The sequence below is a fragment of the Eleutherodactylus coqui genome, chromosome 1 (genome assembly GCF_035609145.1).
Source record: "Eleutherodactylus coqui strain aEleCoq1 chromosome 1, aEleCoq1.hap1, whole genome shotgun sequence".
Classification (NCBI taxonomy): domain Eukaryota; kingdom Metazoa; phylum Chordata; class Amphibia; order Anura; family Eleutherodactylidae; genus Eleutherodactylus; species Eleutherodactylus coqui.
Genome location: NC_089837.1, coordinates 276,062,323 through 276,085,484, shown reverse-complemented (window position 1 = coordinate 276,085,484; position 23,162 = coordinate 276,062,323). Strand labels below are relative to the sequence as shown.

At 45.8% G+C, this 23,162-nt stretch overlaps 1 protein-coding gene across 3 annotated transcripts in view; it reads left to right on the top strand.

Moving 5' to 3' along the window:
* ITPR3 (inositol 1,4,5-trisphosphate receptor type 3) overlaps positions 1-23,162 on the top strand; it is a 665,728-nt gene that overhangs the window by 383,360 nt on the left and 259,206 nt on the right. For all 3 annotated transcript variants that reach the window (XM_066609086.1, XM_066609095.1, XM_066609083.1), the window contains one exon: positions 9,845-9,967. In XM_066609086.1, coding sequence (XP_066465183.1) covers positions 9,845-9,967 — 123 coding nt within the window. The remainder of the gene's footprint in view (positions 1-9,844; positions 9,968-23,162) is intronic.

Genomic DNA, 23,162 nt, shown 5'->3' with positions numbered 1-23,162 from the left:
TCTTGTGATACGTTCGGCGGATGCATCATTTTGTAGTTGAACACTCATCCCGTTGCTCGTAATGCCTTTTGCTTTTGTGCTTGAGATGGAAATCAAACGATCTTTGTCTGGGGGGGCATAACTGTCGACGACGCTCGCACGCGCGCCACCTATCGTAGGATAGATGTACTATGCCAGTAATCTTCCCAGGAATGTACTCAACAACTTCCCATTAACTTTTCCTATTTATGACATAATCAATGCTCGTGCCAAATTTCAAGTTTCTATTACATCGGGAAGCGAGAAAATTCGATTCCGTACGTAAAATTCGGACGCCAATTGTTTTGCGCTTAAAATTGAATAATCGAGTTGGGACCCATTAACTTTTCCTATGTATGACATAATCAATGCTCGTGTCAAATTTCGAGTTTCTATTACATTGGGAAGCGAGAGAATTCGATTCCGTACGTAAAATTTGGACGCTAATTCTTTTGCGCATAGAATTGAATAATCGAGTTGGGACCCATTAGCGTTTCCTATTTATGACATATTCAATGCTCGTGCCAAATTTCAAGTTTCTATGACATTGGGAAGCGAGAAAATTAGATTCCGTACGTAAAATTTGGACGCTAATTCTTTGGCGCTTACAATTGAATAATCGAGTTGGGACCCATTAGCTTTTCCTATTCATGACATAATCAATGCCCGTGCCAAATTTCATGTTTCTACGACATTGGGAAGTGAGAGAATTAGTGGCAGTGATGGAAATCGAACGATCTACGTGGGGGGGGGCGTAACTGTCGACGACGCTCGCACGCGCGCCATTTATCGTAGGATAGTTGTACTATGCCTATAATCTTCCCAGGAGTGTACTCAACAACTTCCCAAAGTTTCATGGCGATCGGATGAATGGTGTAGTAGCGCATAAAGGACAAACAGACAGACAGACACGCAGACAGACAGACACGCACGCACACAGACATACATTCAATTTTATATATATAGATAACACCCAATCACAGGACAGCTTATATGTTACCTCAGCAGTATAAAATATAACAACCAATCACAGTGCAGCTTTCATGTTACGTCAGCGGTATAATATATAACAACTAGAGATGAGCGAACGTACTCGGATAGGCACTACTCGTCCGAGTAATGTGCCTTATCCGAGTACCGCTGTGCTCGTGCTCAAAGATTCGGGACGCGCTGTGGAGCGGGGAGCTGCAGGGGAGAGCGGGGAGGAACGGAGGGGAGATCTTTCTGTCCTTCTCTCCCGGCCGCTCTGCCCCGCTCCCCGCCGCAACTCACCTGTCAGCAGCGGAGCGCCCCGAATCTTTGAGCACGAGTACAGCGGTACTCGGATAAGGCACATTACTCGGACGAGTAGTGCCTATCCGAGTACGTTCGCTCATCTCTAATAACAACCAATCACAGCGCAGCTTTCATGTTACGTCAGCAGTAAGAGAAATAACAACCAATCACAGCGCAACTTTTATTCTGCCTCAGCAATATAAAAAATAGCAACGAATCACAGCGCAGCATTCATTTTACCTCAGCGGTATAATATATAGCAACCAATCACAGCACAGCTTTTATTTTACCTCAGCATTCTCAATATCCAGGAATTGTCTTGTGATACGTTCGGCGGATGCATCATTTTGTAGTTGAACACTCATCCCGTTGCTCGTAATGCCTTTTGCTTTTGTGCTTGAGATGGAAATCAAACGATCTTTGTCTGGGGGGGGCATAACTGTCGACGACGCTCGCACGCGCGCCACCTATCGTAGGATAGATGTAATATGCCAGTAATCTTCCCAGGAATGTACTCAACAACTTCCCATTAACTTTTCCTATTTATGACATAATCAATGCTCGTGCCAAATTTCAAGTTTCTATTACATCGGGAAGCGAGAAAATTCGATTCCGTACGTAAAATTCGGACGCCAATTGTTTTGCGCTTAAAATTGAATAATCGAGTTGGGACCCATTAACTTTTCCTATGTATGACATAATCAATGCTCGTGTCAAATTTCGAGTTTCTATTACATTGGGAAGCGAGAGAATTCGATTCCGTACGTAAAATTTGGACGCTAATTCTTTTGCGCATAGAATTGAATAATCGAGTTGGGACCGATTAGCGTTTCCTATTTATGACATATTCAATGCTCAAGCCAAATTTCAAGTTTCTATGTGAGAAAATTACATTCCGTACGTAAAATTTGGACGCTAATTCTTTGGCGCATAGAATTGAATAATCGAGTTGGGACCCATTAGCGTTTCCTATTTATGACATATTCAATGCTCGTGCCAAATTTCAAGTTTCTATGTGAGAAAATTACATTCCGTACGTAAAATTTGGACGCTAATTCTTTGGCGCATAGAATTGAATAATCGAGTTGGGAACGATTAGCATTTCCTATTTATGACATATTCAATGCCCGTGCCAAATTTCACGTTTCTATTACATTGGGAAGCGAGAGAATTCGATTCCGTACGTAAAATTCGGACGCCAATTGTTTTGCGCTTAAAATTGAATAATCGAGTTGGGACCCATTAACTTTTCCTATGTATGACATAATCAATGCTCGTGTCAAATTTCGAGTTTCTATTACATTGGGAAGCGAGAGAATTCGATTCCGTACGTAAAATTTGGACGCTAATTCTTTTGCGCATAGAATTGAATAATCGAGTTGGGACCGATTAGCGTTTCCTATTTATGACATATTCAATGCTCAAGCCAAATTTCAAGTTTCTATGTGAGAAAATTACATTCCGTACGTAAAATTTGGACGCTAATTCTTTGGCGCATAGAATTGAATAATCGAGTTGGGACCCATTAGCGTTTCCTATTTATGACATATTCAATGCTCGTGCCAAATTTCAAGTTTCTATGTGAGAAAATTACATTCCGTACGTAAAACTTGGACGCTAATTCTTTGGCGCATAGAATTGAATAATCGAGTTGGGACCCATTAGCATTTCCTATTTATGACATATTCAATGCTCGTGCCAAATTTCAAGTTTCTATGTGAGAAAATTACATTCCGTACGTAAAATTTGGACGCTAATTCTTTGGCGCATAGAATTGAATAATCGAGTTGGGACCGATTAGCATTTCCTATTTATGACATATTCAATGCCCGTGCCAAATTTCACGTTTCTATTACATTGGGAAGCGAGAGAATTCGATTCCGTACGTAAAATTTGGACGCTAATTCTTTGGCGCATAGAATTGAATAATCGAGTTGGGACCGATTAGCATTTCCTATTTATGACATATTCAATGCCCGTGCCAAATTTCACGTTTCTATGACATTGGGAAGCGAGAAAATTAGATTCCGTACGTAAAATTTGGACGCTAATTCTTTGGCGCTTACAATTGAATAATCGAGTTGGGACCCATTAGCTTTTCCTATTTATGACATATTCAATGCTCGTGCCAAATTTCATGTTTCTACGACATTGGGAAGTGAGAGAATTAGTGGCAGTGATGGAAATCGAACGATCTACGTGGGGGGGGGCGTAACTGTCGACGACGCTCGCACGCGCGCCATTTATCGTAGGATAGTTGTACTATGCCTATAATCTTCCCAGGAGTGTACTCAACAACTTCCCAAAGTTTCATGGCGATCGGATGAATGGTGTAGTAGCGCATAAAGGACAAACAGACAGACAGACACGCAGACAGACAGACACGCACGCACACAGACATACATTCAATTTTATATATATAGATAACACCCAATCACAGGACAGCTTATATGTTACCTCAGCAGTATAAAATATAACAACCAATCACAGTGCAGCTTTCATGTTACGTCAGCGGTATAATATATAACAACCAATCACAGCGCAGCTTTCATGTTACGTCAGCAGTAAGAGAAATAACAACCAATCACAGCGCAACTTTTATTCTGCCTCAGCAATATAAAAAATAGCAACGAATCACAGCGCAGCATTCATTTTACCTCAGCGGTATAATATATAGCAACCAATCACAGCACAGCTTTTATTTTACCTCAGCATTTTCAATATCCAGGAATTGTCTTGTGATACGTTCGGCGGATGCATCATTTTGTAGTTGAACACTCATCCCGTTGCTCGTAATGCCTTTTGCTTTTGTGCTTGAGATGGAAATCAAACGATCTTTGTCTGGGGGGGCATAACTGTCGACGACGCTCGCACGCGCGCCACCTATCGTAGGATAGATGTACTATGCCAGTAATCTTCCCAGGAATGTACTCAACAACTTCCCATTAACTTTTCCTATTTATGACATAATCAATGCTCGTGCCAAATTTCAAGTTTCTATTACATCGGGAAGCGAGAAAATTCGATTCCGTACGTAAAATTCGGACGCCAATTGTTTTGCGCTTAAAATTGAATAATCGAGTTGGGACCCATTAACTTTTCCTATGTATGACATAATCAATGCTTGTGTCAAATTTCGAGTTTCTATTACATTGGGAAGCGAGAGAATTCGATTCCGTACGTAAAATTTGGACGCTAATTGTTTTGCGCATAGAATTGAATAATCGAGTTGGGACCGATTAGCGTTTCCTATTTATGACATATTCAATGCTCATGCCAAATTTCAAGTTTCTATGTGAGAAAATTCGATTCCGTACGTAAAATTTGGACGCTAATTCTTTGGCGCATAGAATTGAATAATCGAGTTGGGACCGATTAGCATTTCCTATTTATGACATATTCAATGCCCGTGCCAAATTTCACGTTTCTATGACATTGGGAAGCGAGAAAATTAGATTCTGTACGTAAAATTTGGACGCTAATTCTTTGGCGCTTACAATTGAATAATCGAGTTGGGACCCATTAGCTTTTCCTATTTATGACATAATCAATGCTCGTGCCAAATTTCATGTTTCTACGACATTGGGAAGTGAGAGAATTAGTGGCAGTGATGGAAATCGAACGATCTACGTGGGGGGGGGGCGTAACTGTCGACGACGCTCGCACGCGCGCCATTTATCGTAGGATAGTTGTACTATGCCTATAATCTTTCCAGGAGTGTACTCAACAACTTCTCAAAGTTTCATGGCGATCGGATGAATGGTGTAGTAGCGCATAAAGGACAAACAGACAGACACGCAGACAGACAGACACGCACGCACACAGACTTACATTCAATTTTATATATATAGATTTGGAAGTAATTAGCCATTTCAAATATAGTAACATAGGAACATACTATGTAAGGCCGAATGAAGACAATGTCCATCTAGTTCAGCCTGTTTATCCTCCTATGTTGTGAATCCAGAGGAAGGCAAACACCCCAAGAGGCAGGAGCCAATTAGCCCATTTGGGGGAAAATTCCTTCCCAATTCCCTAATGGCAATCAGACTAATCCCTGGATCAACCCCTAATAGTTCCTACCTGCCTGTATACCCGGATTAACAATTGACCTAAGATTTATATCCTGTAATATCCTTCCCCTCTAGAAAGACATCAAGTCCCCTTTTAAATTTCTCTATGGATTTTGCCATCAGCACTTCCTCGGGCAGAGAGTTCCACAGTCTCACTGCTCTTATAGTAAAGAATCCTTTTCTGTGTTGGCGATGAAACATGCTTTCTTCTAGACATAGCGGATGCTCCCTTGTTACCATCGCAGTCCTGGGTATAAACAGATTGTGGGAGAGATCCTTGTATTGTCCCCTCATGTATTAATACAGAGTTATTTGATCACCCCTTAGCCGTCTTTTTTTCCAGCGTAAATATTCCCAATTTTGATAGTCTCTCTGGGTATTCTAGTCCCTTCATTCCATGTATTAGTTTAGTTGCCCTTCTTCGAACCCCCTCAAGCACTGTAACATCTTTCCTGAGAACCGGTGACCAGAACTGTACGCAGTATTCCATGTGGAGCCTGACAAGTGCCTTATATAGTGGGAGGATAATGTCCTCGTCCCTCGCCCCTATACCTCTTTTAATGCACCCCAAGACTTTATTAGCTTTTGCAGCAGCTGACTGGCATTGGGTACTCCAGTTTAATCTACAATCCACTAGTCCCCCCAGGTCCTTTTCCATATCACTTTAATGTATATTTGTGACATCCGTTCCTCCTGCCCATGTGCATAACCTTACATTTATCAACATTGAACTTCATTTGCCATTTTTCTGCCCAAGCCCCCATCTTATCCAGGTCCGTTTGTAGCCGCACATTGTCCTCCGTTGCATTGATTATATTGTATAATTTTGTGTCATCTGCAAATATTGATATTTTACTGTGCAGCCCCTCTATCAGGTCGTTGATAAATATATTGAACAGAATGGGGCCCAATACTGAACCCTGTGGCACCCCACTAGCAGCGGTGGCCCAGTCAGAGTATGAACCATTTATTACCACCCTCTGCTTTCTATCTCTGAGCCAATTCTTTACCCAGATACACAAGTTTTCACCCAATCCGAGCTGTCTCATTTTATATGGTGCGTATTTATTTTATATGGTGCGTCTTTATTTGTCAAGCACAAATTAACATGCCTGGTGGCCGCAAAAAGTACAGTAAAATATGCTAATGCATGTGCAAAAGAACACAGCGTTCAGGCAGGGGCAAATACGCATATACCCGTGTAAAGTCAGCCTTCATCAACAGATACTAGGATAAATATTGATTGATCACTTGGAATATTTTTAGCTGATTGTTTTGCATTAAGTAAACCAGCACAGTAGCTTTACCCATCCTGCTGGCATAGACATAAAGAACCATGGTTAGGTGATCTGAAAGTGTTTCATTATATTCTGTGGCCAGTTTAGAATTTAAACTCTTGCTGAATAGCATATCTGTGTCTCAAAAGCTGGTCACATACTGTATGAATAGGTAGCTGTCCACTGATAATGGGTAGTTTGTATCTGAGCCAGGAACACATGTTTATAGTGGAGTTGGCAGAAATGGCTGTTGAATAAACTAGCTTTTGGCTAACCACTATCTCAGGGCTCCTTCACATGCTAAAAATCGCGACTAACTCACCCGAAAATCAGAAGAACCAAGTAGCGGCTATTCTAAGGGGGAAATAACACCGCAGCCCTGCAATCCCTCGGTCGACAGATGTACTATTTTTAATTACTTTAACCCTTCGCAATCCAATTTTGGATTCAGGGTTTCCTAGGGGGCTTTCTCCTTCTGCAATTATACAATGGCGCCATCTGCTGGCCCCCGACAACAGAGCGGCCAGTGATCTACAGTAAAAATACCTTGTCGGACATTTCCGACCTCGGAGCTGTACAGCCTTCAATCAAAATGTCTTTAGACGTCAGACAGTGGATTGGAAAGGGTTAAATGCCTCACTAGAGGCTCGCTGCCACTAAACTCCCTCCCATTTTTCAGATGGCTCCCATATCCTCATGTGTTGTGCCGCTAAAACCTAGGACAAGACCTATCTTTTGATGCTGCGTTGAAATAACGTGCTTATGTCCTATATTTTGCGGTGCAATTTTTTTTTAGGCGTGTCAAAAAAATGGTCGTCTGAAGGAATCCATAGTAAACCATTAGCTCTAATGGATGCAGTTTTTTGACGCCCCTACTTAGCATCAAAATGACGCTTGTGTGAAAAAGGCCTCAGTTGTATTACCAGCTTAGATGATATTGGATCAAGATTACTCTTTACACTTCTGTGGCAAATAACAGGCAATAGTGGATTATAGAGTCTGCAGCTATTTCTGTAATATGCAATGCATACCACTGATTGAATCAACTCTACAATGTGGGCTCTTTTATATTGGCTGATTTTCCCAGACTGTCCAGGACTATCCAGGTGCATACAGTTTTATTATTGCTTTCTAACAAATTAACTTTTATTTGTCAGGAAATCGCCAGCACATTCACATAGGGCAATGATTGGGTGAATGGAAATTTGGATAAACATTCATTCCCAACTATAGGCTATTAAGTATATGCAAATAATTTAGGACTAAAATGAAATTTACCAAACCCAAATTAAAACATCTGTCACCAGTGTTAAAAGTCGTGGTGGGGCCAAATTGGGGGTTACGACACCTCGTATCAGAGATTTACTGGAGAATGGGAACATGAAAACACTACAAAGCATTTTGGGATCTGGGGGACCAGTGACCGGAGCATGGTTTCAGTACCTCCAAATTTGTAGTTATGTCCGCTCCCTGGGCACAATCGGACAACTGAGTAGGCCCTTGACCAGGTTTGAAGAGTTGTGTGTGGCAGCTGATCCACCTAAAGCTGAAATCTCTAGCTCATACCGCATCTTGCTAGCAGAGGAGACAAAGGACGAAAAAGTGGGGTTTAAATCGCACTGGGAAAGGGAGTTGGGGCACCCAATATCAGAAAGAGATTGGGTAAAGGCATTAACTTTAACACATAAATTATCTATTTCCAACAAACTTCAGGAAACAAACTACAAATTGATCTCTCAATGGTATAGAGTTCCATCTAAACTAGCCAAGATATATCCACAGCAAACAGATAGATGCTGGAGATGCCTAGTAGAGGAGGGTACTTTCCTCCACATATGGTGGTCGTGCCCTTTGATCCATAGTCTATGGACAGATGTAAATAAACTTTACAACGCACTGACGCATGCTGGGATCACCTTCTCACCTGAGCTGGCCCTTCTGTCGATTTTCCCGGGTTCCATCTCAGGCGCAAGAAAAGGATTGCTAAGATTTTTCATTCTGGCCATAAGACAGGTAATCCCGAGGCTATGGAAATCAATAACACCCCCATCCAGAGTACTATGGTTGGAAGCTGTGGACACGCTGAGGCAATTAGAAGAAACCATTGCTACAGACGACAACAGATTTCAAAAGTATTATGCAACCTGGGCGGTATGGCTAACAATACGTTCTTCCAGTCGACTTAGTGACTGGCTCCTTAGAGGGGAAATTAACCCTTAAACCAGTAAGAAACTAGCAAAAGATTATATAATTAGGGCGGGCGGCCCGACCTGCCGAACACAGAGAAGCCTTTCTTTTCCTTTTTTTCTTCTTCTCTTCTTTTTTTTCCTTTTCAATTTTCTCTATCTTTACCTTGAATACTTGATGGCTTTGCGCTACTCTATATCCTGATACTTTATACCTGCACAGGACCTCCTCAAACTATTTTGTTGATGTTGGATATAGTTCTATATAAGGAAGATTCGATACTCATATAGTGAAAGTTATATGAACAAAAATTATTTTTCTATTTTTTTGATGTGGCTATGTGTAAGAAGCTGTTCTTATTGATTGATTGTACGATCAAATAAAAATAAAAAGCGTTTGAACCATAAAAGTCGTGGTGGACTGTGTGACTTGTGAATTTTGTAATAGGGTCTAATTGCTAAGATTTCTGACATTACTAAATGTACTATTATTTTGGCTGGAGTAAGGCTAGTGCTATATGTTGATACATCAAGTCTTAGACAAGTTTTGCTACCAAGAAATGTTTACGCTTTGCCTTGCTGTTGCATGACTATTTTAGAGCTGCTATGTTGCTGTTAAAAAATCAAAATACTGTCAGACATGTCAGACAAACGAGTCACAGTTGCACGCAGTTTTATATTGTTTTCACTGGTAGAAAAGCTGCGTGCAACCTACAACCAAAGATCCAACAGCTTTCAATTTTTTTGTAAAGGGTGATCACATATCACAATGTGACCATATAGACAATCACTAAATACAATGTCGCAATCTTTATGTCGCTGTATAACCATAACCAAAAGCGATGTTAAGTTGGGTTCATATAATACATAATTTCCGCATATGTTTCTTTGGCCTAAACTGAGATTGAATAGAAAAATATACCTTTCCTTTATATTTTCCTCTGTTTAGCATGTGTAAGTAAGGTTTTAAAAGCTGAAAATCCCCCTTACTAATGTATTTGCATTGATTCTACAGGGAGACATCAAAATGAAGGAGATTTTAAAATACACACACCAATTTCTGCAGAAATTTTGTGCCGGGAATCTGGAAAACCAAGCTCTTTTACACAAGCACTTGTCTCTGTTCCTAACTCCAGGTGTAAGTTACAGGATATAAGGAATATATAAAGTCTGTGTAAACCTAATGCTATGTTGTGACTTGTCATTGAGATATCGACTATGATACCATTGAAGTCTAGGAGCTCCATTCTCTGTGCATATTCCCAAAGATTCCATTATTGAGGATCATGGAAATCTGTAATTAAGGTGGCCTCCTTAATCTTGCCATCAGTGTATAGTCTTTTACCGATAGCAAAAGACAGCTGAAGGTAGTTGTATACTTAAAGGGACACTTTCATCCACATTTTTTTTGACACGTCAACAAGTTACATGTGAAAAATGTATATTTTTTACTAAAATAGGTAGTCTGTTTTGAAGATTTTTTTTAAAAATCAGGCTGATGTATACTACTTAGTAATTAGTGTCTTAATTGTCCTCTCTGTGTGCACTGTTGGAATGACACACAAGGAGTATTTCCATCTGAGCCATATTTGACTGAGATGGGAATACCAGGATTGCTCTATGCAGCCATTGGTGGCTGGGATTTCAGAAACGGCCAAACTGGCTGTTTTACACTGTTTCCATAACTCCCATGAAAGTGAATGCTGTTTCCCTGACTTTTGAGATGCAGAAACAGCTATATAGTTTACAACTCCAATTCACTTCTATGGGAGTGGAAAGAAGGTAAGACGAACAGGAGGAAGATTGGGGAGATGGGTACAAGTTGAAAAGGTGGGACTTGCATGTATCAGACATGTATCGCATATCCTGTGGATATGCCGAAAATGTTAGAGATGTGAGTAAGGCTGGGTTCACACAGGGCGGATTTGCCGCGGTTTGCTGTTGCATATCCGCACTGCGGCAAAACCGCTGCGTTTGCAGTGCAATGCAGCACAAATGAGATTTGCCAAAAAGCTGTTCTCACAGGACGGATTTTTTCCGCACAGCCGCAGTGTGGAAATGCAACTGCGGCGCGGTTTTAAAAGATGCAGCATGTTCATTCTTTGGTCTTTACCGCAGCGCTTTTCTGTCCATAGACCTCTATGAACGCAGCCAAAACCGCACCAAATACGCGGCAAAAAGTAAAAAAGTGCTGCGAAAATCCGCAGCAAAATCCGCAAGCCCAAATTAACCTTTGAAGCAGTTTTGCCGCAGAAGCAGTTCTTCTGCGGCAAAACCGCAACGGAAAAAACACGGCAAGTCTGCCCTGTATGAACCCAGCCTAAGGGCTTACTCATGTGGGCATATGTCACCTGCATATTACACTCTTAATTAACACATGCATAATAAGCAGTGCTAAAAGCCCTTTGATCTCTGTTGGCTCACTCACATCTGCATGTGTGAAAAAAACATAGCATGTCCTATTTTGGTTTGTATTATGCACCAGTATAGGCTATGGGGAATTTACATACGAAGCAAATATTCAAATACATGTGTACTTTCTGTGTACTGTGTTTTTTAAATACATGAAATACGCAAGATTACATTGGTGCAAGTGAGCCCAAAAACGTAGCTAAAAATTTAAACTCTTGTAAAGTGTAACTAAATTTACAAATGACTGTTCAGAATAAGCTGTGATGTGTGTGTACATGAGGAGTAACACAATTTCTAGCCGTTATTTGACTCGTGTACTGCAATTTTTTCTTTCTGTAGGCTCATTTTCTAATTGTCAGTTTTCCCTGAATTCAGCTCTAGTAAGGGTGGAGACTATCTGCTATGATGTCCCCCACACACTGCACACAGACGAGCAGGATGTCTAGTTCGCTGGCTGCCTGTAGCACACCCTTAAAATCAGCAGCATTATGGAGGACATTAAGCCCTTGGTAACCACACATACATGTTTTCATGTCCCGCATATCTGGGCTTTAATCTACAGGGCTGTAAAATTACGCTGGTCCTGTAGACTAAAGCTTCGGGGTCTGTGTGTCTGACAGCTCTCTGCTATCAGCTGCTGAAGGTAGCCAATAGCAGGGAACTGTCTTGAGGGGGCTGCGGTGAGCAGTCCCCGATCATGAGATTGTCCTTATCCGTTGCATAAAAGATTTTAAAAAAGTTAAATAAAGTTAAAGTTTAATCTCCTCTCAGTGAATACATTAAGGGGTGTATTTTTTAAAATGGGGTCATTTGTGAAGGGTATCTCTCATTCTGACACCTGTGAGTCTTTGCAATCTTGGCTTAGTGTAGGAAAACAAAATGTTCCTCAAAAGTAAAAAGTTAAAGTTAAATTTGTATGTCTCCTAAATGGTAAAAAAAACTAAAGTTCTTCGAATGCCCTTCCAGAATAAAGTAAACAGATGAAGGTATATATCTTATCAAAAACTTGTACAGTATGTTAGCACATATTTCAGATACTTTCAAAATGTTTCCAATTTTGGCGCTTTTAATAAATGTACATAAATTGCATTGGTCTATTTTTACCACCTAAATGAAGTACGATAAGTTGCAAAGAAACAGTGTCAGAATTACTTGGTTAAGCAAAACCTTTACGGAGTTATTCTATGTTAAAATGACAGATTTCCTAAATTTTGCCTAGTCACTAAGGGGTTATACAGCATTACTGAGCAGTGCAGATGTGAATCCATGATGATTTGGAACACTCACTAGAAGCTCTTTTCCCCTCTTCATAGATGTCTTTGGGCTGTAGGACATTTCTTTTTTTGTCTTAAGTAACTTTTATTAGCTTTTTTTTTTATAGTAATATAAACAAACAGACCCAGCCCATATCCCCTCTCATCCCCCAAGCAATAACATTGGTTATGCCTTTATAGTTCAGTTATGCATACATATCTTACCATATCAGCAGGGTTCTCGCCCAGCCCAAGCATTCTCATTTGATATACCAACCTTTTATGTGGCATAGTATTAAATGGTTTGGAAAAGTTCAGATACACAAGATCCAATGACTCTCCCCAATCCAGTCTAGAACTTACCTCCTCATAGAAGCTGATCGGGTTGGTTTGACAGGAGCGATCTCCCACAAACCCATGCTGATACAAAATTAGAAGGAGAACTGTGTGTTCTCAAACTTCTGTTACTATTCGGTTAACCTGGTGCACATTCGGTTAAACTGGTGGAGGCTGGGATCGAGTCTGAACCTGGGTCTGCTCACGTGCTAGCTACACCGAGGATCCTACCTCGGTCATGGTTTCTCTGGCTTATTATGCCACCTCCTCTAACGCGCCCCCCCCCCCTCCTCCTCTTCCACCTCTCAATTACCATCTGTGAGCACGTTGCCTTCAGTCGGTAGCTCGAGGTGCTGCACCACTGCCGTGCGGAAGCGTCAACAGGCCGTGCTGAAACTCCTGAGCTTATTTGACAAAAGGCACACCGCCCAAGAGCTGTTACAGGGTTTGACGGAGCAGACAGATCTGTGGCATTCGCCGCTGAACCTCCTACCACGCATGGTTATGTGTGACAATGGGCGTAACTTGGAGGCGGCTCTGCAGCTTGGCAGACTAACACACGTGCCATGCCTGGCCCACATGTTCAATCTGGTGGTTCAGCAGTTTCTGAAAAACTACCCCCACTTGTCTGACCTGCCAGCTGCCAGTTTACCGACTGCTGTACGACGTGCCCACGCGCTGGAATTGAACTTTGCACATGTTGGCCAGGGTTTACGAGCAGCGTAGAGCCATTGTTGAATACCAGCTGCAACATGCCCATCAGAGTGGTAGTCAGCCTCCGCACTTCTTCACAGAGGAGTGGGAAAGTGACAATATGTCGCTTGATAGCCAGACCACCCTCAGGTCTGTTTCTCAGTGCGTATTGGAGGAGGAGGGGGAAGAGACTGCTGCCCACACTGCAGAGGGTACCCCTGCTACTTCCTTCACATCTGTTCAGCAAGTATGGGCTGAAGAGGAGGAGGAGACAGAGTCATCCTCCTAGTGAGGACAGCGATGTGTTGCATACTGTGACTCTGGCACACATGGCTGACTTCATGTTAAGCTGCCTTTCCCGTGACCCTCGCGTTAGACGCATTCTGGCCAACACGGATTACTGTGTGTGCACCCTTCTCGACCCACGGTATAAGGAGAATCTTTCCACTCTCATTCCCGAAGAGGAAAGGAGTACGAGAGTGTTGCAATACCACAAGGCCCTGCTGGAAAAGCTGATACTAAACTTCCCATCTGTCAACACTAGCAGTAGAGGATGTATTTCAGTGGGCCAACTAGCAGGGGAGACAAGGGGAACAGGCAGCATGCCCAGCGCAGGCAGAGGAACACTCTCCAAGGCCTTTGCCAGTTTTATGGCACCCCAGCCAGACTGTGTCACCACTTCCCAGTCTAGGCTGAGTAAGAGGGAACAGTGTAAAAAGATGGTGAGGGAGTAAATAGCCGACCATACCAACGTCCTCCGTGATCCCGCTGCTTCATACATCTATTGGGTGCTCCATACAACTATTTCCCCAGACTTCTCATCTCCACCGGTGGAAAGCAGCTCAACATAAAGTATCTTTAAGCTAGAACTGGGAAACCATGCACCCTCTATCACCCCAAAAATGGGTAGAAGTAGCTGATCTTCCTCCTCCTCCTCCTCCTCCTCCTCCTTCTCCTTCTCCTCCTCCTAAACCAGCATGTCAGCATGCTAAACAGCCAATTCTTCAGAGGGCCAAAAGGCTCTGTGAAAACTAATTCTTCGGAGGGCTCCCGCCAGGTTCTGTCACAACAATTGTTTCTGAGGACCACCTCCAGGTTCTCGCCCCCAATTTTGAAGAGGTTCACCACTAGAGTTCAGCAAACATGCTGGTTCCAGCTTCATACGCCCACAGAGTCCACAAATGTATCCCAGCACAGTGTCCAGCTATCTGACACCGAGACAGAATGAATTGTTATGGTTTGGCCACTCTAATTTCTTCATAGTACATGCTGTTTCTCCCTGGGGCACTGGTTAAAAAGCCCCTCGGGGAGAGGCAGGGGCCGGGACAGGCTGTAGCTTGCCTGTCGGTGGACCGCCACCTGAATCCCATTAAGCAAGTATGAGCTGTCGCTCAAAAACTCTTTCAGGTTTTTACCTGCACTCTTGGTAAACAAATCTTTCAAGGTTGCACCTATAGTCTTGGTAAACAAATCTTTTAAGGTTGCACCTATAGTCTTGGTAAACAAATCTTTCAGGATTTCACCTGCACTCTTGGTAAACAAATCTTTCAGGGGTTCAACCGCACTCTTAATAAACAAATCTTTCAAGGGTTCACCTATACTCTTGGTAAACAAATCTTTAAGGGTTTCAACTGCACTCTTGGTAAACAAATCTTTAAGGCCGGCTGCACACGGCCGTAATGGGCTCTGAAATTCCGCGACGGAGCCCGTCACGGCACCCCCCAGGAGACCCCATACTTACCTGCGGATCCAGCATCCGCGCTCCCGCATAACGCTTCCCCATATGACGCGGGCGTGGTGCGTCGGGAGGCGTTTTCACGCTATCTTCCGCTGTACTACAGCAGAAGATAGCGTGAACGGACGGCTTCCATTGACTGCAATGGAAGCCGTCCGCGCGTTCACCTGCACTCTGGGTAAAAAAATCTTTTGTTTTACAATTGGTTGTTGAATTGTGCAGATGTGTAGAAGTACTGGCCTCTGAGTCCCCTTTATGCCCACGTTTGTGGCTCATGAAATTTTGTGACAGAGGTAGCATGGGATTGGAATTATGATCATACGTTAATTTATCAGCAGTTCTCATCAGCATTGTGGGCTATCGCCCACAATTTCAAAGAGGGTCGCTGCCAGGCCCTGCCAACCCTCTGCAGTGTGCGTCTCATGTTCCTCCTCATCCAATACACACTTATAATTAGACATGAGGGTGGTGTGGCTATCAAGCGACCGTGTGGCATGAGGACAGCTGAATGCTGTGCTTGGAAAAATTTCAGTATGCTGTGGACTACTGAGTAGGTGAAGGGGTGCGCCTTACCCCGTTTGGGATGGGGACAGCTGGATGCTGCGCTGGGAAAAATTTCAGTTCGCTGTGTATGCAGGCTCATGCCTGCATCCTGGGGGGGATTGGACAGCAATGCCAGCATGTAACACAGGAGAAGAGGTAGTGGTGTCACCCGGAGGTGGTGATTGGCCTTCGTTCCACCTAGTGTGGTGCTTAGCTAAGATGTGCCAGCGCATGTGCCTTGCTGATTATAAATTCACAAATTTATAAAATCCTATTGGATAATGACACCTATAGGAAAATTGATCTTAACCCAATGGAAAATTGCATGAAAAATTTGAAAAAGCTGTTGGATCATGGTGTATCTACAGGGGCTTTGAATGACAAAGAGGCTACATTTCTGTATCCACCAGATCCTGTATTACCAGTATTTTATGGAATCCCCAAAAATTCATAAGGACACATTCCCCCCACCATTACGCCCTATAGTTGCAGGGATCGGTTCACCCTGTGAACGTGTAAGTTCGTGGGTCGACCGATCCCTGCAACCCTTAGTAAGAAGAACTCCGGGTTTTCTTTTGGATAGCCGCTCAGTTATTCAACAACTGCAGAATATAAAATGGAACAAAAATTGCTTTTGGGTTACATGCGATGTGGTCAACCTATATTCAAGCATCCCCCACCACATAGCTATAAGGGCAATCAGTTACCATTAGAGATGAGCGAGCACCAAAATGCTCGGGTGCTCGTTACTCGGGACGAAATTATCGTGATGCTCGAGGGTTCGTTTCGAGTAACGAAACCCATTGAAGTCAATGGGCGACCCGAGCATTTTTGTATTTCGCCGATGCTCGCTAAGGTTTTCATGTGTGAAAATCTGGGCAATTCAAGAAAGTGATGGGAACGACACAGCAACGGATAGGGCAGGCGAGGGGCTACATGTTGGGCTGCATCACAAGTTCACAGGTCCCACTATTAAGCCACAATACCGGCAAGAGTGGGCCCCCCCCCCTCCCAACAACTTTTACTTCTGAAAAGCCCTCATTAGCATGGCATACCTTAGCTAAGCACCACACTACCTCCAACAAAGCACAATCACTGCCTGCATGACACTCCGCTGCCACTTCTCCTGGGTTACATGCTGCCCAACCCCCCCCCCCCCCGCACGACAGTGTCCACAGCGTACACCAAACTGTCCCTGCCCAGCCTTCAGCTGCCCTCATGCCACGCCACCCTCATGTCTATTTATAAGTGCGTCTGCCACAGGAAAAGCAGGCACACACTGCAGAGGGTTGGCATGGCTAGGCAGCGACCCCCCCATAAAAGGGGCGGGCCGATAGTCCACAATGCTGTACAGAAGCAATGAGAAATCCAATCCTGTGCCACCTCCATCTGGAGCTGCACACGTGGGCATAGCAATGGGGAACCTATGTGCCACACACTATTCATTCTGTCAAGGTGTCTGCATGCCCCAGTCAGACCGCGATTTTTTATAAATAGTCACAGGCAGGTACAACTCCGCAATGAGAATTCCGTGTGCACCCACAGCATGGGTGGCTCCCTGGAACCCACCCGCTGTACATAAATGTATCCCATTGCAGTGCCCATCACAGCTGAGGTAACGTCCGATTAAATGCAGGTGGGCTTCGGCCCACACTGCATGCCCCAGTCAGACTGGGGTTCTTTACAAGTGGACAGATGTAGTAACAACTCCCTGTGGACCCACAGCATGGGTGGGTGCCAGGAAGCCACCGGCGGTACATAAAAATATCCCATTGCATTGCCCAACACAGCTGAGGTAGTAATGTCGTGCTTAATACAGGTGGGCTTCGGCCCACACTGCATGCCCCAGTCAGACTGGGGTACTTTACAAGTGGACAGATGTAGTAACAACTCCCTGTGGACCCACAGCATGGGTGGGTGCCAGGAAGCCACCGGCGGTACATAAAAATATCCCATTGCATTGCCCAACACAGCTGAGGTAGTAATGTCGTGCTTAATGCAGGTGGGCTTCGGCCCACACTGCATGCCCCAGTCAGACTGGTAATATGTACCTTAACAGTAACCTCGTTGGTGGTAATGTGGTGGTGACTGCGGACCTGGTAGCGCGGTTTTATGTAGTTGGTTTTCGGTATGTGGCCAGGATTAAGTGGGCCGTGGCGGAGGGATGGTGGTGGTGCTCTCTTGTTGTGTCGTTAAAGGTGAAATTCTTGGACTGCCACCAGATGGACCAATGCAAAGGTATTTGCCAAGAATGTTTTCATTGTTGGAGGGGGATGTTTTGGAGGCACTATGTGTCCTCTACACGTGTCCGTGGTTATATGCACCTTAACAGTAACAGCGTTGGTGGGAAATGGCCTCGCCGCCATCATGTCTTTGTGAAGCCTCTGTTTCCACACCCCAGTGACATACCATTAGCAGCGGTATAGGCAGAGCCCAGAATTATTAACATTTCAGCGGTAGCATTAGGGACAGGCCCCACTAACATATCACTAGCAGCAGTATAGGGGGAGCGCAGTCTTAGTTCCATTTCTGTAATAGTAGCACTCAAGACAGGCCCCAGTAACATTCCCATTGCAGCAGTTTAGGGAGATAACCGTCTCTTTCACATTTCAGTAGCTGCAGTATAGACAAGGCCCCAGTTACATTTATGTAGCTAAAGTGTAGGCCAACCCCACACACCTTTCTGTACCATGAGTGCAGGCGAAGAACATAGAAATTACTATGATTACACTGTAGGTGAGGGCCCAAAAAAATTGGTGTTACCAACAGTAGTAATGTACCTCAGAAAAAATTGGCCATGCCCAACCAAGATGGCAGGTGAAACCCATTAATCGCTTTGGTTAATGTGGCTTAAGTGGTAACTAGGCCTGGAGGCAGCCCAGTTTAACGAAAAATTGGTTCAAGTTAAAGTTTCAACTCTTTTAAGAGCATTGAAACGTATAAAAATTGTTTAGAAAAATTATATGAGTGAGCCTTGTGGCCCTAAGAAAAATTGCCCGTTCGGCGTGATTACGTGAGGTTTCAGGAGGAGGAGCAGGAGGAGGAGGAGGAATATTATACACAGATTGATGAAGCAGAAATGTCCCCGTTTTGGATGGTGAGAGAGAACGATGCTTCCATGCGCGGGTGCAGCCTACGTATTGCTGTCCGCTGGTGGAGAAGAGAAGTCTGGGGAAATCCAGGCTTTGTTCATCTTGATGAGTGTAAGCCTGTCGGCACTGTCGGTTGACAGGCGGGTACGCTTATCTGTGATGATTCCCCCAGCCACACTAAACACCCTCTCTGACAAGACGCTAGCCGCAGGACAAGCAAGCACCTCCAGGGCATACAGCGCGAGTTCAGGCCATGTGTCCAGCTTCGACACCCAGTAGTTGTAGGTGGCAGAGGCGTCACGGAGGACGGTCGTGCGATCGGCTACGTACTCCCTCACCATCCTTTTACAGTGCTCCCGCCGACTCAGCCTTGACTGGGGAGCGGTGACACAGTCTTGCTGGGGAGCCATAAAGCTGTCCAGGGCCTTAAAGACTGTTGCACTGCCTGTGCTGTACATGCTGCTCGATCTCCGCACCTCCCCTGCTACCTGGCCCTCGGAACTGCGCCTTCTGCCACTAGCGCTGTCGGATGGGAATTTTACCATCAGCTTGTCCGCCAGGGTCCTGTGGTATAGCAACACTCTCGAACCCCTTTCCTCTTCGGGAATGAGAGTGGAAAGGTTCTCCTTATACCGTGGGTCGAGCAGTGTGTACACCCAGTAATCCGTAGTGGCCAGAATGCGTGTAACGCGAGGGTCACGAGAAAGGCATCCTAACATGAAGTCAGCCATGTGTGCCAGGGTACCTGTACGCAACACATGGCTGTCTTCACTAGGAAGATCACTTTCAGGATCCTCCTCCTCCTCCTCCTCCTCAGGCCATACACGCTGAAAGGATGACAGACAAGCAGCATGGGTACCGTCAGCAGTGGGCCAAGCTGTCTCTTCCCCCTCCTCCTCATCCTCCTCATGCTCCTCCTCCTCCTCCTGATCGCGCTGAGATATAGACAGGAGGGTGCTCTGACTATCCAGCGACATACTGTCTTCCCCCGCCTCCGTTTCCGAGCGCAAAGCATCTGCCTTTATGCTTTGCAGGGAACTTCTCAAGATGCATAGCAGAGGAATGGTGACGCTAATGATTGCAGCATCGCCGCTCACCACCTGGGTAGACTCCTCAAAGTTTCGAAGGACCTGGCAGATGTCTGCCAACCAGGCCCACTCTTCTGAAAAGAATTGAGGAGGCTGACTCCCACTGCGCCGCCCATGTTGGAGTTGGTATTCCACTATAGCTCTACGCTGCTCATAGAGCCTTGCCAACATGGGGAGCGTAGAGTTCCACCGTGTGGGCACGTCGCACAGCAGTCGGTGCACTGGCAGATTAAACCGATGTTGCAGGGTGGCAGCGTCCGTGTGGGACTTGCGGAAATGTGCACAGAGCCGGCGCACCTTTACGAGCAGGTCTGACAAGCATGGGTAGCTTTTCAGAAAGCGCTGAACCACCAAATTAAAGACGTGGGCCAGGCATGGCCCGTGCGTGAGGCTGCCGAGCTGCAGAGCCGCCACCAGGTTACGGCCGTTGTAACACACGACCATGCCCGGTTGGAGGCTCAGCGGCGCAAGCCAGCGGTCGGTCTGCTCTGTCAGACCCTGCAGCAGTTCGTGGGCCGTGTGCCTCTTATCTCCTAAGCTGAGTAGTTTCAGCACGGCCTGCTGACGCTTGCCCACCGCTGTGCTGCCACGCCGCGCGACACCGACTGCTGGCGACGTGCTGCTGCTGCTGACACATCTTGATTGCGAGACAGAGGTTGCGTTGGAGGAGGAGGAGGGTGCTTTAGTGGAGGAAGCATACACCGCCGCAGATACCACCACCGAGCTGGGGCCCGCAATTCTGGGGGTGGGTAGGACGTGAGCGGTCCCAGGCTCTGACTCTGTCCCAGCCTCCACTAAATTCACCCAATGTGCCGTCAGGGAGATGTAGTGGCCCTGCCCGCCTGTGCTTGTCCACGTGTCCGTTGTTAAGTGGACCTTGGCAGTAACCGCGTTGGTGAGGGCGCGTACAATGTTGCGGGAGACGTGGTCGTGCAGGGCTGGGACGGCACATCGGAAAAAGTAGTGGCGACTGGGAACTGAGTAGCGCGGGGCCGCCGCCGCCATCATACTTTTGAAGGACTCCGTTTCCACAACCCTATACGGCAGCATCTCAAGGCTGATAAATTTGGCTATGTGGACGGTTAACGCTTGAGCGTGCGGGTGCGTGGCGGCGTACTTGCGCTTGCGCTCAAACACTTGCGCTAGCGACGGCTGGACGGTGCGGTGCGAGACATTGGTGGATTGGGCCGAGGACAGCGGAGGTGAGGGTGTGGGTGCAGGCCAGGAGACGGTAGTGCCTGTGTCCTCAGAGCGGGGTTGGATCTCAGTGGCAGGTTGGAGGAGAGAGGCAGCGGTGCAAACCGGAGGCGGTGAACGGCCTTCGTCCTACCTTGTGGGGTGCTTGGCCATCATATGTCTGCGCATGCTGGTGGTGGTGAGGCTGTTGGTGGTGGTGGCTCCCCGGCTGATCTTGGCGCGACAAAGGTTGCACACCACTGTTCGTCGGTCGTCAGGCGTTTTTGTGAAAAACTGCCAGACCTTAGAGCACCTTGGCCTCTGCAGGGTGGCATGGCGCGAGGGTGCGCTTTGGGAAACAGTTGGTGGATTATTCGGTCTGGCCCTGCCTCTACGCCTGGCCACTGCACTGCCTCTTGCAACCTGCCCTGCTGCTGCCCTTGCCTCCCCCTCTGAAGACCTGTCCTGAGTAGGCGTTGCAAACCAGGTGGGGTCAGTCACCTCATCTTCCTGCTGCTCTTCCTCAGAATCCTCTGTGCGCTCCTCCCTCGGACTTAATGCCCTTACTACTACCTCACCGATAGACAACTGTGTCTCATCGTCATCGTCCTCCTCACCCACTGAAAGGTCTTGAGACAGTTGCCGGAAGTCCCCAGCCTCATCCCCCGGACCCCGGGAACTTTCCAATGGTTGGGCATCAGTGACGATAAACTCCTCTGGTGGGAGAGGAACCACTGCTGCCCAATCTGAGCAGGGGCCCGAGAACAGTTCCTGGGAGTCTTCCCGCTCCTGAGCATGTGTCATTGTAGTGGAGTGAGGAGGCTGGGAGGAAGGAGGAGCAGCAGACAGAGGATTCGGATTTGCAGCAGTGGACGGCGCAGAACTGTGGGTGGACGATAGGTTGCTCGAAGCACTTTCTGCCATCCACGACAGGACCTGCTCACACTGCTCATTTTCTAATAAAGGTCTCCCGCGTGGACCCATTAATTGTGCGATGAATGTGGGGACGCCAGAAACGTGCCTCTCTCCTAATCGCGCTGCAGTCGGCTGCGATACACCTGGATCAGGAGTTCGGCCTGTGCCCACACCCTCACTTGGCCCTTTACGTCCTCGGCCGCGTCCACGTCCTCTAGGCCTACCCCTACCCCTCAGCATGCTGTATTACCAGTGATTTGATTTCCCAGCCAGGAAATAAATTGGCGCAAGCCTGCTGTTAAACTTAGCTGGCTGCGTATGATTTTTTTTACGTTCTCCACCCAGCACACACGTACCCAGAACGCTGAGGACTGTCAGAGGCAGGCCAAATAGAATAGTAGTTGCCCTTTTTTTTTTAAAGGAAAGGCCCACTGCGTATATTCAATCAATAATAAATGTGTTGTGGCCCTGCACTGTGTCACAGAACTGCAGTGTTGCACAGTTATTAACTACAGTAGAGCGGTGATTTCCCAGGCAGGAAATAAATTGGCGCAAGCCTGCAGGCCAAATAGAATTTTTGCCCTTTTTTTTTTAAAGGAAAGGCCCACTGCGTATATTCAATCAATAAAATATGTCTTCTGGCCCTGCCTACACAATTCTGTCCCTGTAGTATTACTGCAGGGCGCAATGCTCTGCACGGCCGATTTGGAAAAAAAAAAAGAAAAGTGCAACACTGCTAACAGCAGCCTCCACAGTACTGCACATGGTTAGATGTGGCCCTAAGAAGGACCGTTGGGGTTCTTGAAGCCTACACTAACTCCTAACACTCTCCCTATAGCAGCTCCGGCACCAACAGCACTGTCCCTCAGCTATCTCACAAGGCATTTGTGGCGAGCCGCGGGAGGGTCCGACTTTTATACTCGGGTGACATCTGATCTCCCCAGCCACTCACTGCAGGGGAGTGGTATAGGGCTGGAACATCACAGGGGGAAGTTGTAATGCCTTCCCTGTCTTTCAATTGGCCAGAAAAGCGCGCTAACGTCTCAGAGATGAAAGTGAAAGTAACCCGAACATCGCGTGGTACTCGTTA